Source organism: Homalodisca vitripennis, chromosome 6 (assembly GCF_021130785.1).
Source record: "Homalodisca vitripennis isolate AUS2020 chromosome 6, UT_GWSS_2.1, whole genome shotgun sequence".
In the NCBI taxonomy this organism is placed as follows: domain Eukaryota; kingdom Metazoa; phylum Arthropoda; class Insecta; order Hemiptera; family Cicadellidae; genus Homalodisca; species Homalodisca vitripennis.
The window spans coordinates 133,148,749-133,173,230 of NC_060212.1; the positions used below are offsets into that span (position 1 = coordinate 133,148,749).

At 36.4% G+C, this 24,482-nt stretch overlaps 1 protein-coding gene across 9 annotated transcripts in view; it reads left to right on the plus strand.

Moving 5' to 3' along the window:
* Positions 1 to 24,482, plus strand: part of LOC124364927 (tensin-1-like) — a 565,111-nt gene that overhangs the window by 350,284 nt on the left and 190,345 nt on the right. Inside the window, exon 1 of one of the 9 annotated variants that reach the window (XM_046820747.1) lies at positions 17,039 to 17,448. The exons of 7 other annotated variants lie outside the window; for them this stretch is intronic. In XM_046820747.1, coding sequence (XP_046676703.1) covers positions 17,428 to 17,448 — 21 coding nt within the window. In that variant the 5' untranslated portion in view covers positions 17,039 to 17,427. Of the gene's footprint in view, positions 1 to 17,038; positions 17,449 to 24,482 lie in introns of those variants that run through there. One more of the 9 variants, XM_046820751.1, reaches the window with a different exon arrangement.

Genomic DNA, 24,482 nt, shown 5'->3' on the forward strand with positions numbered 1-24,482 from the left:
CTTGTTTAGCGTATACTTTGTAAATATTTAAACGGTAATGTTCAGAATAATTTGAGAAATTTTCTCTAAATGAACAACATTATCGAAAAAATACAAATAAATGTGGATACTTATTGTTCATACCTTTAAAATGAGACACCTCCCAAAATTATCTGATTAAAAAAATGGTATAAAACGAGCGTGAAAATTACTATTAATTATAACATTATAAACTACAGTAATAAATCTATTAAAAAGTAGTAAAAGCTTGTCGATTGGTAAATTCAGAATAATAAAATACTATGCTTATGCTATTGTGTATTTTTTAAAGGTTAACAGCGCCTTACTTTTGTAATATGCAAACGTGGACCTTTCAGAATTAATTTCATTCTCTGAATCTTCTGTGTCATACCAACTACGTGTTTGCTGCATATTTATGTATTTTACTCATTGTGTAATCAAGAATAGTGTAATCTTATCAATGTTGGCACAGCCACTAGGTTACACAATATTTCCTGTTTAATTTGCACACTGTGATTTTCCTAATCGAGACATACTTTGCGAGTATATTACTTTCAATTCTTTACAATAACATATTGTGTTTTGAAAATATCTAACAATCAATAGAAAAACTCGTTAAATTTAATAGCATTTCTGTATAAATAAAATTATGTTTGTAGTTTATACACGTTTTTCATATTGTAATCAAACGTAGTCAACATTTAATAACTCATGAGAATATTATAATTACAATTTAAACAATGTAATGTTTTAGTCTGATGATTTGAGGAGCTAAAATTAAGAGCATATTTTTGTCACTCCCCAACAGTGGCATACCCAAAAGTTTGGGTATTTTTCTACTTTTTAAAAGTTCTTATGTGATATTTTGGTTTGTTTATAATCCAGGAATAATACTTAAACACAGCTCGGTAACACTCTATATATTTCATTCTAGAAGCTCTTTTCTAATTGGAATTCTTAATTAATTTGAAAACAAACATTCCAAAAATATACGTTTTATTTTTTGGTGCCTTTCGTGTTTTAAGGAACACATCATCAGACCCACATAACTGAATAAAAGTATAGTATTGATTGCAACTGGTTGTGCCATATTCCTCGTCGTTTCTTTGTCTTTGTTAAATTCGAGCAGAACAATAGAATTAATTTTCGTATTATCAGCACACCGCAGATTGGCAAGTATTGTCAGTTCTATCAGCCAACCATACTCCCCCTCACCTGTGACGTTTTAGCGCTGCCACACCCACCTCAGCCGGCCCGGACCATTTTCCAGCCGACTGGGTCACCGGAAGCGGGAGAAGACGCCACTCACCGCCCCCGTGATTAATCGTTGGCCCCGGGTTTGGAAGCGATCACGATTTCCTGACCCGGCAATGTGCAAACGATTCATCATCGGTAACCGGAGACTGTAGGAGTCCTGAGAAAATTCAGGAAGATCGGAAATAGTAATTTTCTCACTGTGTACACCGCTATATATCTCCGGTACCTTGCAGTTTCATTCACTTGGGAGTCGCTCGCGATTGTTGTATCTGAAGGTAGGGCTATATCTTATCAACCTTGTTCTGTTTTTAAGCTCTAATTCCTATGAGGTAAAGTTTAAAAGGATAGTACGACTTATCATCGTTATATGGTTCAAAACGTCTGATTGTAATGATGACAAATTTCGAACTCCTACTAATCTTCCAAATCATCCATTCTTAATACGTTTTTTACATACATTTTACATACAAAGTTTTTAGATTGCCAACTGGACATTTTATACTGATTTTTGACCGTCATTTTGGACCATCCACATTAAGGCAACTTTAATTTCTAAAACCCAATTATATTTTAAATCACCCTAATTAAAGAATATTTGTAATGAACTTTGTAACATCTCTTGGGCTAAGAGGCAAAAACAATGGTCTAAGTTGCATTGTTCCATACAGGGCGTAGTATATTTATTTGCGTAAAAATAAACAATTAAAATATTCTTTGATTTTTTTATTTGTCTTTACTCGTTTGTGGTTTTTGGCCTAAATTGGCGCATAGTACTTTTCGCTGAATTTAAAGTTTAAAACATAGAAGAAAAATTGTTTTCTACTACAAGGTACCAAACCTGTTTAATCGTACTTCAAATATCTATATAAAATTAAAAAAACGAATTATATTTTCCAAAAATAACGATTATTCCCCAACTATGGTTAGTAGTCTGTGTAAATAAATGATCTTTTTCCTAAATACAAAACATTAGTAGGGGCGATAAATATCTTGATTGCATATCAATGATATTTTTCACGATACTAATATGATACTAGCTATTGTATCCCCACTAGGATATAATATTCTCACAAAAACTGTTAGTTCCATTTTAGTATTCATTGCAACAGCTGATTTAAACAATTAAAACATTGAGTTGAACATTTAATTGCTTGTTAGTTGTTATATTTGGGGTTCGCCACATGGAATGCTGTACATCATAGTACTTATTTTATGATATATGATCATAATAAATAATGTTCAAAACTCGTGAGAAAAATTACTCTTTTAATAATTGCCCTTAAACATGACTCGCACTAGGAAACCTCCAATTTTGAAGTTATTTTTCAATGAAATATAACTACAACAGATTTCTATATCCATATAGCCTTTTGACAATATTATGAAATAGAGTCAGTTGGCGGTATATTTAAAATATGAACAGCTCAGTTTTATTATATTAAAACTAATATTGATATATACGTTGTTTGATGTAAGTTTTATTTCAACCAACATATTTGGAAAGTTAAGATTTCTTGACCTAATTATGTGTATTGTTTCAGGTATGTTATCAAAGAATACTATACTGTGAGTAAGTACCATTTGTGCTATTTTAATTTTTAAACGTAGATGTGTTTTATAGCCTAGATAACCATGTTTCGTAACATGATTGTTATTTAAAGAAGTCATTTCGTTGGTTTTATGCATAGTTTCATTTTTCGCTGTGTACTCTTCTTTTAGCTTTCGTTGTTTATATCAGTTACACTTAACTTAATATTAATTTTGGTGGTTCTAATTTAAACAAAACATTTACGCTTGGAATTTTTCTCGTGAAAAATTAAATAACACCATAAATAGTGCTTTTAATGTTGATAGTATCATTAAATATTAACTTATTTAGCAGCTCAGAAGATGTTCACTCTTTTTTCACTTCAAACCATCGGACTAAAATTGAAAGGTTTAACGCATGATTGTATTGAGGTTATTGAAAGCCTGTTATATTATTGAAATAATACCAATTTCCAGTTGCGTACAATGGCGTGATTAACCGTTTATTTCATATTCCGAGAACGGTTCGTGTGGTGTTCAGCAATAACACATGTAAGGAGAAGCCATCCCAATGACATCATATCTCCTGTCATTGTAGTGAGTGAGCCACAGCCATAGTAAGCCACACAACTGCGACTCTAATGCTCTTATAGAATCACTACTAATGGTATCACAAAATCTGGTCGTCCAACTGTCTGACCTGTACATTGTGAAGTCCTCTCTGTGGCGTCATGTATCATGTTTATTGTAGTGAGTGGTCCAGTGTAAGCCACGTTTCTGTGTCACTAAAAGTCTTATATATTCACTACTAATGGTATCACAAAATCTGGTCGTCCAACTGTCTGACCTGTACATTGTGAAGTCCTCTCTGTGGCGTCATGTATCATGTTTATTGTAGTGAGTGGTCCAGTGTAAGCCACGTTTCTGTGTCACTAAAAGTCTGATATATTCACTACTAATGGTATCACAAAATCTGGTCGTCCAACTGTCTGACCTGTACATTGTGAAGTCCTCTCTGTGGCGTCATGTATCATGTTTATTGTAGTGAGTGGTCCAGTGTAAGCCACGTTTCTGTGTCACTAAAAGTCTTATATATTGACTACTAATGGTATCACAAAAATCTGGTCGTCCAACTGTCTGACCTGTACATTGTGAAGTCCTCTCTGTGGCGTCATGTATCATGTTTATTGTAGTGAGTGGTCCAGTGTAAGCCACGTTTCTGTGTCACTAAAAGTCTTATATATTGACTACTAATGGTATCACAAAATCTGGTCGTCCAACTGTCTGACCTGTACATTGTGAAGTCCTCTCTGTGGCGTCATGTATCATGTTTATTGTAGTGAGTGGTCCAGTGTAAGCCACGTTTCTGTGTCACTAAAAGTCTTATATATTGACTACTAATGGTATCACAAAATCTGGTCGTCCAAACTGTCTGACCTGTACATTGTGAAGTCCTCTCTGTGGCGTCATGTATCATGTTTAATTGTAGTGAGTGGTCCAGTGTAAGCCACGTTTCTGTGTCACTAAAAGTCTTATATATTGACTACTAATGGTATCACAAAATCTGGTCGTCCAACTGTCTGACCTGTACATTGTGAAGTTCTCTGTGGCGTCATGTATCATGTTTATTGTAGTGAGTGGTCCAGTGTAAGCCACGTTTCTGTGTCACTAAAAGTCTTATATATTGGACTACTAATGGTATCACAAAATCTGGTCGTCCAACTGTCTGACCTGTACATTGTGAAGTCCTCTCTGTGGCGTCATGTATCATGTTTATTGTAGTGAGTGGTCCAGTGTAAGCCACGTTTCTGTGTCACTAAAAGTCTTATATATTGACTACTAATGGTATCACAAAATCTGGTCGTCCAACTGTCTGACCTGTACATTGTGAAGTCCTCTCTGTGGCGTCATGTATCATGTTTATTGTAGTGAGTGGTCCAGTGTAAGCCACGTTTCTGTGTCACTAAAAGTCTTATATATTGACTACTAATGGTTTGACAACATCTGGTCGTCCAACTGTCTGACCTGTATATGCGAAGTCCTCCCTGTGGCGTCATGTATTATGTTTATTGTAGTGAGTGATCCAGTGTGTGAGCCACGTTTCTGTGTCACTAAAAGTCTTTATATATTGACTACTAATGGTTTGACAACATTCTGGTCGTCCAACTGTCTGACCTGTATATTGCGAAGTCCTCCCTGTGGCGTCATGTATTATGTTTATTGTAGTGAGTGATCCAGTGTGAGCCACGTTTCTGTGTCACTAAAAGTCTTATATATTGACTACTAATGGTTTGACAACATCTGGTCGTCCAACTGTCTGACCTGTATATGCGAAGTCCTCCCTGTGGCGTCATGTATTATGTTTATTGTAGTGAGTGGTCCAGTGTGAGCCACGTTTCTGTGTCACTAAAAGTCTTATATATTGACTACTAATGGTATGACAACATCTGGTCGTCTGACCTGTATATTGCGAAGTCCTCCCTGTGGCGTCATGTATTATGTTTATTGTAATGAGTGATCCAGTGGGAGCCACGTTTCTGTGCCACTAAAAGTCTTATTATATTGACTACTAATGGTATGACAACATCCTGGTCGTCCAACTGTCTGACCTGTATATGCGAAGTCCTCCCTGTGGCGTCATGTATTATGTTTATTGTAGTGAGTGGTCCAGTGTGAGCCACGTTTCTGTGTCACTAAAAGTCTTATATATTGACTACTAATGGTATGACAACATCTGGTCGTCTGACCTGTATATTGCGAAGTCCTCCCTGTGGCGTCATGTATTATGTTTATTGTAATGAGTGATCCAGTGGGAGCCACGTTTCTGTGCCACTAAAAGTCTTATTATATTGACTACTAATGGTATGACAACATCTGGTCGTCCAACTGTCTGACCTGTACATTGAGAAGCCCTCCCTGTGACGTCATGTCTTCTGTCATTGTAGTGAGTGGGCCACAGCCTAAGTAAGCCACGTAACTGCGACACTAATTCTCTTATAGAAACATTACTAATGGTATCACATGGAGAATCCTTCTTTATGACAACATGACTTAGCGCCTTCAAATATTGTTTAATATACCTAACTGTCTTGTAATTGCAGTTAATAATGTGCAGGTGCTTTGAAAACTTTTATCTTTTGCAGCGCCGTCTGGTGGCGAGTTCCATCAATGAGCATAGCATATAAACCTTCTCCGTGGAAAAATACATATACATACAAATTTTCATAATGATCGGACACATAGTTTATGATTATTTAAAGGACATACAGACAAACATTCATATATATATATATATATATATATATATATATATATATATATATATATAATTTCAATAAACATTGAATCGCAAAAAGTATTTGCTATTCATATATATATATATATATCATGTAAACCACTTAAGACATATATTTAAAAATGACCTCGAACCAAGTATCTCGTTAAAATGTATAGTTGACATAAAAGTCTGAAATTTAATGCGCATAAAAATACAATTAGAACAATGAGATATCCCACATAAATAGTCATGCGAAATTTCAATATAACTTTTAAATGCTTCTTTCAAAATTTTGCATTACTTTAACAATTATTTAAGTGCTAAACTGTACAGAATTAACCAGAAATCGCATAGACTGGAAATAATTAAATTAAATTTCTACTCCGAAGAGGGAAAAAGAATTTTTTATATGACAAAGGCACAATACATAATATTATAAATATATAATATATATATATATATATATATATATATATATACATATATATATATATATATTCTGTATAAACCGTTTTATCGTTTTAAATCACGGAAATATAAATTAAACTCCGTAATTTTTATTGTTTTAGGAAAAATATAATTTCAAAAATTGAAAATATATCAATCCTTTTTTTAAACTTGTTTGCTCTCACATACTAACCACACTTTTGATTTTTCGTATATCAATAATTTTTAGTACGACAACTCATGTATATACTGATAATAATACTCAAAAACAATAGGTATCTTTATTAACAGTTAAATTGGCATGAGCAACATCTCTACAGTAAATACGACAGGCCCTTAGTAAATAGTCTGTGCCGTAACTGACACCAATTTATATTCTCCTGCCACTAGCATTGGTAGTTGTCCCAAGATATCATATAATGACATTTTTTAACGAGACTTATTTTTACGCTCTGCTGTCAGCTAATGTTTGGCTCATCAAAATGTTTTAGTCTAAAGAAACATAATCGTAACAGGCGCGAAATAACATGAAGTTTATCAAAAATGCACTCAAACATGTTTGTGCCATCCATGGGTTACATACACTCTCTCCTGATTTTTTTCGATCAATTCAATAATCTGCATAATATTTCAAATAATTAATAATCATATTTTCATAGATTATTAGTTATATTTATAGAACGATAATTTTATGGGGTGGCCGATAGTTAGTTTAAAAAGGTCCTTTTTTAATAAAACAAAGTTAAATTGTATAACCAATGACAATATAAAAAAATCTCAAATAACGTGAACTCAGTCAAAGTTCAAAATGTCCACCAATATTTAGGTCTTTCATTGTTTTATTACTTTTTATATCAACATTTTTTTAAATAATGTTACGATTTTTTAGAATAACAGCTGAGAGCGGCAAGACTATCTAGCCAGGCGCTGGGTAGATGATTTCATCTCTGACAGCAGATTGCCTATCCGCCCTTGTCAGGCACCACGCATCCCCCTCCTTCCGGTTACTTTAGTAATCTCTTTTCTTACTGTAGGTCAAAATGTAATGTATTCGTAATGCGAAAATGAATTACTAATTTATCAAAATGAGAAACAATATGTTGATGGTTTATTTTTATAGTAATACTAGTAGTTACCCGCGGTTTTGCACGCGAATTCCTGATGAAAATCAGCGACATCATAAATGACTTCATTTTTTTTTTTTTCAAATGATATTCTAAGATAAGTTATAAGTCAGTGAAAGATATTCCAATCTCCTAATCAATTTTAGATTGAACTTTAAAGAACAGTTTTTTGGGACCCTAAGTTTTGAGAGTGGAACATCTTTTATAATTACCCGTGAAATAATTCGAATTCCTTGATATATACGAGTTTAGTAACAATTCAATTATTTAAAACCAGTGAAGAGGAACCCTAATTTCGAAGACCTCAATTTTTCAGTAATAAATGATGGGACTCTATATGGTTTAGAAATGGAAGTAAGCATATTTTATATCAGTGTTCATGCTTAACAGATTTAGATGTTAGGCGAAATTTCTCATGGCTCTTATTTGTATTATTTGGGCTTATTTGAGCACTTATGGTTCGAAATAATAATGTTTCTGACGCCAAGGTTTAGTTAGTTTTTTGAGTACTTATTCAAATTGTGTATTTAAAAATTATAGACTCAAAAATGACAAATGTCATCAAATTAGCTAGAAGCTTGTGAAGTTTACAAAAACTATTTCACAAAATTATAAATTATTGAGGAATAGTTGAAAAAGTTACTATAGATAAATAGTGGCGTGAGATAATATACCACTTCATTAAGCATTACTATTAGCTGACTGAATGTAGTTGTTCACAACAGGCTTCACTCTGATACAACCGTCCAAGTGTAGTAAACTGCTCGAATCCCTATCAAAAACAGCTTTTTGGCATCAATGATTACTTTATTATATATTTGTATTCTTCCCCAATTTTGAACAGTGTCGTCCTTTGTAAGTTATTTCGGTATTATAAATCGTGAAATCATATAAGTTAAATCAATAAAATATAACAACAAGTAATAACAATACTACTAAGAATAAAAATGAGGACTAGAGGCCAAATTTTCGTACTATGTGAAGTTTTCGAACAATACTTGATGTCAAAAGATTATTCGTGTTCTAATTTTCATCGTGGTTATTATATTTTATATTATTTCAATTTCTTTCATGAAATAGACTTTTTCTTTTAAACTAAGTTAAAACACTTATTTTAGAATCATTTAGTTTGGAGTAAATTTAAGCTTAATCTATTTGATTAGATTTATATCTAGTTACATATAGGTTTTTCGAATCATCGCTAATGATGAATCGCTGTATTTGAAAATGTAACTTTCAGTGTTTATTTTTACTTTCAAACATGGTTTTGGACATAGTTATGAAATCTTGTTGTATGAATATCCTAACCTAAATGCAGAACAAGTGAATCAATGGCTTGTTTAAGCACAGCCTATATATAATATATTTAATTATAGAACTGGTCTGTTAATACAAATATTTGAATTTCATACGTTTAAATCAAAACTTCATAGATTTTTACGAGATGGAAACAGTGGGGTGTGTCATTCTGTAGTCGGTCGAAATTTTGCATAGCCTTCTATGTCCGATGGAACATCTCAATTTTCCTCGCAAGGTCAAGTTATATTGGACGAACCCAGCGCATGTCGTTCGTTCAATTATACAGTTCACGATTACTTGCTAGCATAATCAATTTTTTATTTGCTTGGTTTAAAGATATTTTGACATGAAAATTGAAATCTAGATACACATTAATTTATTTTCTTAATTCTAACTTAAATTATATTGTAATGTTAGCAGTCTGTCCAAATGGCGGTTAATCGATACGATATATGTACGATTAAAGTACCATCAATAATTGAACAAGTTCAGCAGCAGTAAAATTGAGCCATAACCAGCTGGCTGTGAGAGGGCCGGCGATATCATATAACACAGCCGATAAGCTCGTGAGTTCGACAGGTAATAAATAGGATCGTATAATATCGGCCATAGTGTAGCCTATCTGAGGTTCACCACCACTCGTGCTACTATAGTACCATCAGCAATACTACACACGGAGTACATCAGCAGTAAAGTTGAGCCATAACCAGCTGGCTGTGGGTGGGTCCGCGTTCTCAGATGGCACAGCAGATATGTTCGTGATTTCGGCAGATGTTAGTTTTAACTAATATTGGTCATAGTATATCAGAGGTTCACCAACACTCTCGTGCTATTACAGTACCATCAGCAATACTACACACGGAGGACAGCAGCAGTAAAGTTGAGCCATAACCAGCTGGCTGTGGGTGGGTCCGTGATCTCAGATGGCACAGCAGATATGTTCGTGATTTCGGCAGATGTTAGTTTTAACTAATATTGGTCATAGTATATCAGAGGTTCACCAACACTCTCGTGCTATTACAGTACCATCAGCAATACTACACACGGAGGACAGCAGCAGTAAAGTTGAGCCATAACCAGCTGGCTGTGGGTGGGTCCGTGATCTCAGATGGCACAGCAGATATGTTCGTGATTTCGGCAGATGTTAGTTTTAACTAATATTGGTCATAGTATATCAGAGGTTCACCAACACTCTCGTGCTATTACAGTACCATCAGCAATACTACACACGGAGGACAGCAGCAGTAAAGTTGAGCCATAACCAGCTGGCTGTGGGTGGGTCCGCGATCTCAGATGGCACAGCAGATAAGCTCGTGAGTTCGGCAGCTATTAGGTTCTACTAATATCGGTCATATTGTACCGGCTTTCTCCCGCCCGCCTGGCTGGGCTTTGTGCAACCTTCGATTAGCAAATAAAGCCTTCCGGGTTCAAACGCTTGCCCCGTTGAAGCCTCGATTAATGGTAGCTGTTAATTCTTCTGTGACGTGAATTATTATCGTGTTTGTCTGTGTGTGGTGTGGGGATCGTTCATTACTATAATTTGGGATCCACTCCAATCTCTCCTCTACTCTTTATTCTCCCACTTAAATAATAAACGGATCTAGAATTTGAGTACCCATTTGTACTGTAAGTGAGTTTGATTTCACTACGTTTTGTGAATTATAGCTTTTGTCACAACACTTGTCTTATATTTTTCTCCAATGTTAATTAGAATACTCAAAACCCCGTAACATCAAAAATTTACGTGTACGATGTTTTTTTACATTGTCATTGAATTTATCAAACTTTATTGTTACTACATTTGGCTCTAGGCGTATCATATTTCGAGTTAGTCATTCCTTCCAGTTGTCAATGAGAAACTATAATTATCCACTATAATGAGAATTGTTTTAAATTATGAATGTATATTATTTAAACTATCAGCCTTTGTATTATCTGTTTAGCTATATTCTAGCAGCATAAATAATTGGTGACAAGTCATATATTTCACTAATGTTTAGAGTGTCAGAAGTTGAATTCTTGGACTCCGAGAAAGATCTCGTTAAAAATGTGCATTTTCATTTGAAAACTTATGATTATTATTAGCTACATTTAGTTTTTAATGCCCTTTTTCTACTAAATGTCATAATTGGCTTATGGAAAGTCACACAGTTATTAAATACATTACATAGAATTTTTTGGACACTTCTTGGGAGGTTCGTGTAATCACACTATGCCCTTACTAGGCAGCTCCACTCTCTCCGGCCTGTAGTGCCAGCGGCCGCGCCTCTGGCCCTCGTTAATACGGCATTAGAGAGGGGACGTGACTCCGTGCGCGATTCGGAATTAATTTGCGTTAAGGAATGCGAGACGCGCGGCACAGTGGCGTCCGATTGTAGTATTGCCCGTGACCCGTCCGTCCGTGTTGTTTACTCTAGCTGCTACTCTACCCACATTCGTGTGCCACAGTTGTGTCTGTGTTTGCACCGCGGACGTCTGTTGTATTGCTCGTGACCCGTCCGTCCGTGTTGTTTACTCTAGCTGCTACTCTACCCACATTCGTGTGCCACAGTTGTGTCTGTGTTTGCACCGCGGACGTCTGTAGTATTGCCCGTGACCCGTCCGTCCGTGTTGTTTACTCTAGCTGCTACTCTACCCACATTCGTGTGCCACAGTTGTGTCTGTGTTTGCACCGCGGACGTCTGTAGTATTGCCCGTGACCCGTCCGTCCGTGTTGTTTACTCTAGCTGCTACTCTACCCACATTCGTGTGCCACAGTTGTGTCTGTGTTTGCACCGCGGACGTCTGTTGTATTGCTCGTGACCCGTCCGGCCGTGTTGTTTACTCTAGCTGCTACTCTACTCTACCCACATTCGTGTGCCACAGTTGTGTCTGTGTTTGCACCGCGGACGTCTGTAGTATTGCCCGTGACTCGTCCGTCCGTGTTGTTTACTCTAGCTGCTACTCTACCCACATTCGTGTGCCACAGTTGTGTCTGTGTTTGCACCGCGGACGTCTGTAGTATTGCCCGTGACCCGTCCGTCCGTGTTGTTTACTCTAGCTGCTACTCTACCCACATTCGTGTGCCACAGTTGTGTCTGTGTTTGCACCGCGGACGTCTGTAGTATTGCCCGTGACTCGTCCGTCCGTGTTGTTTACTCTAGCTGCTACTCTACATCCTACCCACATTCGTGTGCCACAGTTGTGTCTGTGTTTGCACCGCGGACGTCTGTAGTATTGCCCGTGACCCGTCCGTCCGTGTTGTTTACTCTAGCTGCTACTCTACCCACATTCGTGTGCCACAGTTGTGTCTGTGTTTGCACCGCGGACGTCTGTTGTATTGCTCGTGACCCGTCCGGCCGTGTTGTTTACTCTAGCTGCTACTCTACATCCTACCCACATTCGTGTGCCACAGTTGTATCTGTGTTTGCACCGCGGACGTCTGTAGTATTGCCCGTGACCCGTCCGTCCGTGTTGTTTACTCTAGCTGCTACTCTACCCACATTCGTGTGCCACAGTTGTGTCTGTGTTTGCACCGCGGACGTCTGTAGTATTGCCCGTGACTCGTCCGTCCGTGTTGTTTACTCTAGCTGCTACTCTACCCACATTCGTGTGCCACAGTTGTGTCTGTGTTTGCACCGCGGACGTCTGTAGTATTGCCCGTGACCCGTCCGTCCGTGTTGTTTACTCTAGCTGCTACTCTACCCACATTCGTGTGCCACAGTTGTGTCTGTGTTTGCACCGCGGACGTCTGTTGTATTGCTCGTGACCCGTCCGTCCGTGTTGTTTACTCTAACTGCTACTCTACATCCTACCCACATTCGTGTGCCACAGTTGTGTCTCTGTTTGCGCCGCGGACGTTGTTCAATTTACTGCGCCGCACTGCCTCGTGAAAATGGAAATTCAAAGAAAACATTTAGTGTATTGTTTAAACCTTTCTGTCAAGAGTTGAATTTACATTCTTGTTGTTTGTGGGTGGCATAATTCTCCAAGACGAAAATAGAATATATTTCCAATCATAAAATTCACAACATTACAAACTAATTCTTCACCGAGTCCATTGTTATACAGTATAACAAATCTATAAATAATTGTTTTTTTAATAAAAAAGAGGGGTTTTACAAACAGAGTTCCTGTAAGGTCATATCAATTACAGCTATGACACTGACATGCACTTGTGGTTGTAACTTGATTATTGAGGTCTTCGTCGGTCACGAACACGGATCAAATAATCAGTATTCGAAATCAGTGTAGTTATAAAACAATGCAAGGAAAACGGTTCTATCAAGATGCTGTTAAGTTTATACTGGTTATCTTAAAATTACGTGTTTCTCAAAATCCCACTGTACTATCTATATCAAATATTTATATTCTGTAATTTTGTAAATCCGCAATTTTTCATGGAAATAGAGTCCAAACAGAAAATGCCTACGACATCTTAGAAATAAAGGGATCAATGATCAGCTCAACTTTTTCCTACCATTTACTTAAACTTTATAAATGCCTGTTAATACAGCAAATAAATGATATATTTACATAACAATACAAAACGATAACAATAATACTACATTTTAATGTAAAATATAATATCTTGTAACATTTTATTTTTAATATTTATGTTAAACATTAAATAGATAGATTAATCATTCTCGTTATTGGGTTAAACAGTACGCTAGTCTCGTGATTATTTTGTAATTATGTGTGTTATTTATTTGGTTTAATAACAAATGGTAAAAATAGAAATGGTAGAATAAAACGTTTATTCTCTCTTCACACTGAATGAATTGTAACAAAACAACAATAATATTATATTTCTATAGCTAGTTTTTGATCAAATAAAGCGTTAATAAATTGGGATATATTTTTATATTCTTGAAAACTAATGTTATAATAGAACTTATTAAAGGAAACATATATAAGTTGTTGCAGAACTACTGAGAAAATAAATTACACACGCAAGAGAAGACAAATTCTTCAATTTTTTTTATTACTATAAAAATACAAGCAACTGATAATATAAAGTCGAAGTGATTATTGACCCCTTGATTTATAAGTACATACTCCATTTTCATAAATTATAATACATAAATATTAACCTAAAAATTATTAAAAATATAGCAGTTTTGAAGACTAATACCTACTATATAACTCATTGCCACGGTGACGATAGGTAGGTCGCGTGTGACGGTGTGTGCGCGTTCGGGTGCAAGGGTTCTTGTAATCTCCTGGGGCTTTTAAAGCGGCGGACAAGCTGTAGAGAAATTTTAAGGTTTACTGTGGTTGTAAGATAAATTTTAAAACCATCGTTCTTACGCCAGTTCCTGAGCTGGAAATCTTCATAGTTCAAGCTATCTCTAGCTTGACTACGAGTTATAGAGCTCTCCACACGTCTTGAAGACTGGGCGTGGGCAGCAGCTGACAGCCAGCCATACCTACCTGTACACCCGGCCTACAGATACAGTTCCACGGCCAGTTCGCCCACAGACACTGGCACTGACATTGTACGAACACTGTTCTCGGTCCATTCATATCCTTACGGCCTTCACTGTGCCTTCGCCGGTACGGTGCACTCGCTTCGGACCTCGTTCTTCTACCGCATCCTGGCTGTCCCACTGTAGGAGACCAACTGTCCTATCGAGTGGCAATATGGTTTGCGTGTAGTGTACTGATCTCTTAAGAGCAACAGGAAATGCACGTTTTAGAACAACTTAGCGAAGAAGCAAGTGCTTTAAAATAACTATTTTCAATATTTACTAAATGTCCCCCTGTTCTGTATATTTCATGATGAATAAATGCATTATAACTTGTGTCCTACAATATTTGTAAACTCAACAGCTGGCTTAGAAACAGCTGTATTAAAATTAACTGCTGTTACATTCAGTAAATACTGACTGTATGGCTAGACTTTTCTACATAAATTCTAAAATTTCCACTGTCTTGAAATTACAGTGTATTTCACAGAAAAGGACGGTGTCTCCTTTGTGGTATTGTACAAGAATTATCGCGTCATAAATATGCTAAAATTATATGACTATCTACTATTAGCTGACAACGTATAAAATTGAAGCTATTATTCTATTTGCGATGCTTAAATGTAATGCTTATTTTGTACATTTATTATATCTTTTGATAGAAAATAGCTTCTGAAGTCAATATCTCCTTCAAAGATGGCATAGAGGTCGCTAGCATAGAGGTATTTATTGTAATTTTCGAGACTTGTAAGTCTTTTCCTTTATCATGTATCAGTGAGTCTGCAAATCAACCGTGAAAACAGTCAGATTTGCTTGACTAAAGGGCGAATTTTCAAGGATAAAGAAATGGGCCCATATGGCAGGCATTATAGTAATATAACATCACTTTAAAACGCCCTCTAGACTTAATAATATTGTTAGATACCACAATTTATTTATCATTACAAATAATAATAACTGCTTTTTACCGTGGATTTTTATTTTTAGTTATAAAACAGATTTTTGTACAATATCAAAATAACTGAGATTTTGACTTGGTATTTCACTTATAAAGTCGGAAACGAAGATGACTGTAACATTAAAATATTTCCCAGGTGAAAAAAAACAACTTTTTTATTGACAATATTTTATTTCAAAGTGAACTACGTAAAATGTACAAACATGACATACTTAATCTACGTGTTAGAAAATAAAATTATTTTTACAAAGTTTTGCCTTATTTCTAAGTTGGATTTTTTTATGTCAAAAGTTTTCAGTTTTACGATGTGATGAGATATTATTAAAAATGGTTTAATCACAGTTTTAATTAAAAATACCTCGTGGCTTTCAGTGAATTCGTCATTAGTTAAATGCCCCTTAAAAGCACTACCAGTAAACTGGTTACAAATGCTCAATGTCAATGTAGAAGTGGTCGCATTTGTTTAAGATAACTAGAGCAAATAACAATATTTTACAATTTTCAATACATCATCACTTGATCATACTTAATTTACCCTTAGATTTAAAATCAATAAAAAGTTAATGTGTTCTAAGATCAGAATCATTGGCATGGAGTACAGAACTACAATCGTTACATTTAATGCATTTTTCAACGTCTAACAATGACGCCACAAATACAGTATAAAATTTTATCCTTAAAACTAGAACTATCGTAATTTTCCATGATATACATGACACTCTCAATTTCATCATCCAAAGACAAATCCAAATCACACTTATCAGCATCAGGTAGCTCAATGGATGCCTTCTTTCTGACAATAGTCCTCCTTCGTTTCTCCAATGGCTGTTGCATATGAGATGGAAAATAAAAAAATTGTTGGAACTGCTTCATTTTTTAGACATTTTCTTAGTGTGTCAGGCAAAATTAAATGGTAATCATGTTCGGTAAAATGTTTACTGCATAAAACAGTATGTTTTGTTGGCTTAAAATTTTTTTCTCTCTGTCGCAGTAGTCCTCTTTTTTAATAAATTGTCATCATTCAATTGAAAGCTAAAACAAACAAATTAACAAATAATAAAATACAGGTAGCTGAAAATCACAAAGATCCAATAATTATAAAGTAGAGTAGGCCAGTATGTATTGTTTTAGCAATTATTTATAAGTTTCATGCATTTATAAATGCCATAACGACCAACATTGATATCTTGGATTAATGCGGATGAAATAATTGAGTGATAAGCATGTTTTACCGTACTTGTAATTATTTGGGTAACCCATTTAATAACTTGGCAATACAGAAAATAATATTGGTGAAAATTACTATTTTGAAAGTTGCAAATAACTATTGACATGGTTAATATAGTAAGAACTTACTTGTGAAAAGAAATTTGGCTGTTTTTAGTCCATCTGGACGTGCAGTTGGTACGCAAACCAACTCTTCACCATGTCACGAAATAACAAACATTACTAACATTGACAAATAAAAAGAAAACAAACTAGTTGAGTTGCTCATATCAGACGTCTTGACGTAATAAACAGGAAGAGTTGCCAACAATGCAAATAACAACAATGATTTGTGTTTCGGCATGAAAAGGCGTGATGCCGTATGAGGCGTGATGCTCTGTGAGTTCTTGCCCACTTTAAGCGCCTGCAAGTCCATGGAAACACCCGCAATGCACAGCTGTGTGCGACCGGAAAACACAACATGCGCGTTCCGGTAGTATAGTTCGTTGAGCCTCTGTCACCAACATCGCATCGAACAGCTGACATCTGGCGCGAACGATTAGCAAGGTCGGTAGATATGCTATCAAGCAGAGGTTTGGCAACAGCGCCGGGCCGTGGCGCGCGATGTAGGTGGCAGTGGCAGCGGCTGTGGCGGTGGCAGTGGCAGGTCCGGACGGTGCCAGTGCTTGCTTGATCAGTCGCTGTTAAACTGTTGCCGCACGCTCTCGCGTAGGGTTTTCGCGCCGCCGCGCAGTTTGAATGCGTATATTATCACACGATTAGATAGCATGAGTGCATCACCAGATATACTTGCGCCGCTTTGGCAAACACCACGGAATAACGACACACACAGTTAGGCATAGGGAGTTTTCACGGATTCTCATGATGCTTGTGGAAGATAAGGTAAGCTTAACATTTTTTCGTTTTGACATTTCAAAAATTGTACATTTTGCAATAAATACTGCCATGATGTATAGAATTAAATTTTTTAATGTTTAAAACTACACAATAAATATTGATTAGGTTTACAAAACAGTTATTTAATTTTTAAAACTAAAAATCTAAACTATTCAGTGTCTAAACTTTAAGTAATCGATCTTAGTGCAGAGTGATATATTTAAATGCCGTTAAAAGGCTGTTAAATAACAGCGCTTATTAAAACAGCACTCGATGTTTTATCTCGAATGAAAACAAGTTTATGTGGAGATAAATAATGTAGATAAAGTCGCTTTGTGCTGTATCCTCATTCAAGTGCAAATCTTATCAAAAATAAATATGAGTGTCTTATATAAAACAATAGAAACGGAATGTTGAAAATCTTGTGCAAGATATGAGTTGTTTTGATTCATGTTTTATAGTAAAGTTGTTGTGCATAACAACTGTTATGATTTATTAGTTTTTTATAATTCAGTAAATATTACAAGAAATAAATTTAACCTCTTAGATTTATTAATATTAATTTTGTTTACTAATTTGACACTTAGTAAGCACTAAGGTAAATGTTTACTTTAGTGAATTCACAATATTTGTCGTTTTTTTTTCTTCAAAAGGTGAATTCGTAAAAATTAAAAAATCTAATTTTAATTTATTAAATTCCGAATTTGTTTATTTCCTTAAAACTAAATAAATAATATGTTAAAAATTCAAAAACCAAAAGTTTGCTTGGGTAGGGTACGATAAGCGGACCCGGTTTTTATGTCGAAATTGGCAAACAATATTACTTAATCATAACAATCGATATAATCAATCGATACTAATTAATTATTTTGAACACTTAACTTAAAAAATCTATGTCAACAGCTGTAGGCACTTTCAAATAATACACGTAAGGTAATATTTCAATTTTACATAAGTAGCATTTGATTATTAAGAATGGCAGTCAATTTTAGAAAACTACACAACATTGCTTTGAAAGATGATAAGACATGTTTTTCGTGGCTTCAACATGTAGGACTCGTACTGATAAACCCATTATGTGAACAAATGTAACTATGAGAGGAGCAAATATTGTCGTCTTCAGTTTTCCTAATTTCGGTTATAATAATTTGTTTGATCACTGTTAATATTAAATTCACATTTTAATTTAAAACATATGTTTGTTGTTGCGGACAACAGATACTTTTATATTGATTGATAGTCTAGGATTTGAGATGCGAATATTACTGTTGTAGGTATCGATGATTACATTATTCGATATAAAAAAACCGGGTCCGCTTATCGTACCCTACCCGTTTGCTCAATTAATTTTTTAGAGTATAGTATAAGTGTAGATTATATTTGACACGTATGTTATAAGGTGTGGCTAGGTTGAATGTTCACACATTAGTCAACCTATGTTAATCCCCTTCCCCCACAACTTCCCTCCCCCCCCCTTATGACTACTACAAATGAATGGACGCTCCACTTGCCACCACTAATGTGCGAACATTGGCCTTCACATAATTGCAACAATTACGAGAACCTTTGTTGTATCCTGTGCATGACGCGTACTTCCCGTGTGTAAGCGTAGCGCGTAGTAGGCGCGTGCTCCCGTACACGCTTCCGTTGGTACTCACTGATCTCTTCGGGGCCGGCGGTCAGGAAACGCCGGTAATCCCGGGTATATCCACGGATCTTCTTCTAACTTGCCGTTCGTGATCGGACCAAAGTCGTAAATAGACGTTGCGTGACGCTTTTGCGTGACAGGGCGCATTTTAGTTTTGGCTAGCGGCTGAATCATTGTCTTGGTCTTCATTGGTCGATGCCAATAAAAGTTGATTTTATTTTGCTTCGAGTGTTGGCACTCATACAATAAGCAGTAATACTCATATTATTGAGGTATTTGTATGTGTTAGGATTATTTATAGAAAATCTATAACGATCATTCGTTAATGTATTTTCAACAGAAGTGACTATATTTAATCTAGAAGTCGGAAATCAAAACCAGATATAGCCTATTTAGATTATTATTGGTATTCCTCAATTACTACATATTTTGTTGAATGTGTATTTTGAACAGTCTCCATTAGTTGAAACATAATGAGTCGTAAAGCGTATTAATGACTCGTTCTGAATTACAACGATAAAAAAGATATCACGTAACTCTCATGAGATCGTAACATCATTTAAAGTGGTTAATGTAGGCAGACACATAGACAAATACATAAATTTGTTATTTATGACTACGGTGTAGTTGTGATGATACCTGTCCAAGGATTATGAAAGTCTGAGTCATGACAGTAATATATGTATAAATAAATTTTAAGTTTTAAAACCAACCTAGTGTAAAATTATGCAGTCAGTTTTAGTATTAACAATAATTAAATAACTCAAGATACGCATCTGTGATATTTTAAGAGCCACGACCTTGCCCTTATTGTTCACACTCAGTGAGTGTCATACAGTGATAAACGCATCAGCTGATCTCATCTGTTTATCTGATCACTGTACAAACAGCTGTTTTGATGTATTTTGACAGCTGCTCCTAGCTTTTAAGCTGCGCACTCTGGCAGATGACAATGCTCTGTTCTCAAGCCAGATCGGTGAACGCTTCCACTGTTGTGAGCAGTGATTGCCGTACAATGATACTCGCTTTCAATTTGATAAACGCATCAGCTGATCTCATCTGTTTATCTAATCACTGTACAAACAGCTGTTTTGATGTATTTTTACAGCTGCTCCTAGCTTTTTTAAAGCTGCGCACTCTGGCAGATGACAATGCTCTGTTCTCAAGCCAGAGCCGGTGAACGCTTACACTGTTGTGAGCAATGGTTGTGTACAATGATACTCACTTTCAATTTGATAAACGCATCAGCTGATCGCATCTGTTTATCTGATCACTGTACAAACAGCTGTTTTGATGTATTTTTGACAGCTGCTCCTAGCTTTAAAGCTGCGCACTCTGGCAGATGAACAATGCTCTGTTCTCAAGCCAGATCGGTGAACGCTTACACTGTTGTGAGCAATGGTGATTGCCGTACAATGATACTCGACTTTCAATTTGATAAACACATCAGCTGATCTCATCTGTTTATCTGATCACTGTACAAATCAGCTGTTTTGATGTATTTTTACAGCTGCTCCTAGCTTTAAAGCTGCGCACTCTGGCAGATGACAATGCTCTGTTCTCAAGCCAGATCGGTGTGATGAACGCTTACCTACTGTTGTGAGCAATGGTTGTCGTACAATGATACTCACTTTCAATTTGATAAACACATCAGCTGATCGCATCTGTTTATCTAATCACTGTATACAAACAGCTGTTTTGATGTATTTTGACAGCTGCTCCTAGCTTTTAAGCTGCTGTCACTCTGGCAGATGACAAATGCTCTGTTCTCAAGCCAGATCGGTGAACGCTTCCACTGTTGTGAGCAATGGTTGTCGTACAATGATTACTCACTTTCAATTTGATAAACACATCAGCTGATCTCATCTGTTTATCTGATCACTGTATTTAAACAGCTGTTTTGATGTATTTTTACAGCTGCTCCGAGCTTTTTAAGACTGCTGCACTCAGGCTAGATCGGACAATTGCTCTGTTCTCAAAGCCCAGATTCGGTGAACGCTTACACTGTTGTGAGCAATGGTTGTCGTACAATGATACTCACTTTCAATTGATAAACGCATCAGCTGATCGCATCTGTTTATCTAATCTACTGTAACAAACAGCTGTTTTGATGTATTTTTGACAGCTGCTCCTAGCTTTAAAGCTCCGCACTCTGGCAGATGACAATGCTCTGTTCTCAAGCCGAGATCGGGTGAAACGCTTTACATGTTTGTGAGCAATGGTTGTCGTACAAATGATACTCACTTTCAATTTGATAAACACATCAGCTGATCTCATCTGTTTATCTGATCCACTGTATAAACAGCTGTTTTGATGTATTTTGACAGCTGCTCCTAGCTTTTTTTAAGCTGGCTTGGCAGATGGACAATGCTCTGTTCTCAAGCCAGAGCGGTGAACGCTTACACTGTTGTGAGCAATGGTTGTCGTACAATGATACTCACTTTCAATTTGATAAAAAACACATCAGCTGATCTCATCTGTTTATCTGATCACTGTAAACAAACAGCTGTTTTGATGTATTTTGACAGCTGCTCCGAGCTTTTAAGCTGCTGTTCAGGTGACATTGCTCTGTTCTCAAGCCAGAGCGGTGAACGCTAACACTGTTCCGTGCAGCAATGGTTGTCGTACAATGATACTCCACTTTCAATTTGATAAACACATCAGCTGATCTCATCTGTTTATCTGATTCACTGTATAAACAGCTGTTTTGATGTATTTTTGACAGCTGCTCCTAGCTTTTTGTTTTTATTTTAAGCTGCGCACTGTGGCAGGTGGAATATGCTCTGTTCTCAAGTCAGAGCGGGGAACGCTTACACTGTTGTGAGCAATGGTTTGTCGTACAATGATACTCACTTTCAATTTGATAAACACATCAGCTGATCTCATCTGTTTATCTGATCACTGTACATAACAGCTGTTTTGATGTATTTTGACAGCTGTGCTCCGAGCTTTTAAGCTGCGCACTTCTGGCGCAGGTGACAATTGCTCTGTTTCTCAAGCCCAGAGCGGTGGGAAAACGCTTACACTGTTGTGAGCAATGGTTTGTCGTACAATGATACTCACTTTCAATTTGATTTAAACACATCAGCTGATTTTCGCATCTGTTTATTCTGATCATGTACATAAAACAGCTGTTTTGATGTATTTTGACAGCTGCTCCGAGCTTTTAAGCTGCGCACTCTGGCAGGTGACAATTGCTCTGTTCTCAAGTCAGATCGGTGAACGCTTACACTGTTGTGAGCAATGGTGTTGTCGTACAATGATACTCGCTTTCAATTTGATAAACGCATCAGCTGATCTCATCTGTTTTATCTGATCACTGTAACAAACAGCTGTTTTGATGTATATTTTGACAGCTGCTCCTAGCTTTTAAGCTGCGCATCTATGGCAGATGACAATGCTCTGTTCTCAAGCCAGAGCGAGTGTAAAACGCTTACACTGTTGTGAGAGCAGTGATTGCCGTACAATGATACTCGCTTTCAATTTGATAAACGCATCAGCTGATCTCATCTGTTTAATCTGATCACTGTATAAACAGGCTGTTTTGATGTATTTTGGACAGCTGCTCCTCGCTTTTAAGCTGCGCACTCTTGGCAGGTGGACATTGCTCTGTTCTCAAGTCAGATCGATTGGTGAACGCTGTACACTGTTGTGAGCAATGGTTGTCGTACAATGATACTCGCTTTCAATTTTGATAAACGCATCAGCTGGATCTCATCTGTTTATCTGATCACTGAAACAAACAGCTGTTTTGATGTATTTTGACAGCTGCTCCGAGCTTTTAAGCTGCTGTTCAGGTGACAATGCTCTGTTCTCAAGCCATAGCGGTTGGAACGCTTTACACTGTTGTGAGCAATGGTTGTCGTACAATGATACTCACTTTCAATTTGATATACAACACATCAGCTGATCGCATCTGTTTATCTGATCACTGTATACAAACAGCTGTTTTGATGTATTTTGACAGCTGCTCCGAGCTTTTAAGCTCCGCTCTGGCAGGTGACAATTTGCTCTGTTCTCAAGCCAGATCGGTGTGAAACGCTTCCACTGTTGTGAGCAAGTGATTGCCGTACAATGATACTCGCTTTCAATTTGATAAACGCATCAGCTGATCTCATCTGTTTATCTGATCACTGTATAAACAGCTGTTTTGATGTATTTTGACAGCTGCTCCGAGCTTTTAAGCTGCTGTCAGGTGACATTGCTCTGTTCTCAAGCCATAGCGGTGAACGCTTACTCTGTTGTGAGCAATGGTTGTCGTACAATGATACCCGCTTTCAATTTGATAAACACATCAGCTGATCTCATCTGTTTATCTGATCACTGTACAAACAGCTGTTTTGATGTATTTTTACAGCTGCTCCGAGCTCCGCACTCTGGCCGGCGACACCGCGCTATTCTCGTGCCACTGAGCAACTAATGCTTACACTATTGTGAGCAATGGCCACATTGAATTATGACCGCCTCGTATAGAACTCTGCGACAAACATATAAACTCGTATGGTCTCCCTGTATCGTGTGCAGTAGCACGTGGGGGTTTACTGAGGGTATAAAGTTCTGCTATTGTTATGATTTATCACAAATCAGAGACCAAAATACACAATTATTTTTAGCTGTTATGTACAAGGGTTTAGAGATATAATTAAAAATGCTTAAATTTGTTTCAGTTGACTCTGTACAGAAAATTTTAATCTTTTGATACCAGCATCTAATGCTACTCAAAGGCCGAACTCTAAATGCAAGATTATGTAATTAGTCTCAGAACATTTAAAAGCTGTCAGTGATTTTTTTAGTTTGGTGGTGGTTTGGAAGTTAGCTATAAGCCGTAGGTTTCCAGGTTATGTTAGAGAAGGCTTATTAGCCCTAGTAAGCAAGACATTCTTTGAATTTGACTTTAAAAATTTTAATTTTAACTTACGATTATTGTTGGGTAATAATTTCGAGTTCGTCAGTCCGGATACCTCAGGTCATTGCAATAATTGTAATGCCAATAACGGTTTTTATCGCTATTATTTTCTCTTTACGAAAACGGTAGTCCAATTAAGTTTACAATTTTTGGTCATTGCTATATGATGTATCCAGATTTTTGCTCATTAACTTTCTTATATATGATTCCATGTGGCAGTTTACGACGAAATCAGCCATAGTTTTATGCCACGAATGAAGTAACAAATATCCTTCCTATCATCTTTGTTAAGAACTTTTATTTTTGGCTAATTGGGAGAAATGAGAAGTGACACAATTTATACACAATTCATGTAGCCTAAAATTGAATAGTGATTTTGATTTGATTTTGCTGAATATTAAATTAGCAGATTAATAGGGTGAGTAGGAACCAAGATGATTTTTTTCTCTTTACTTGTGGCTTTCTATTGAAAGTTTAAACATTGTT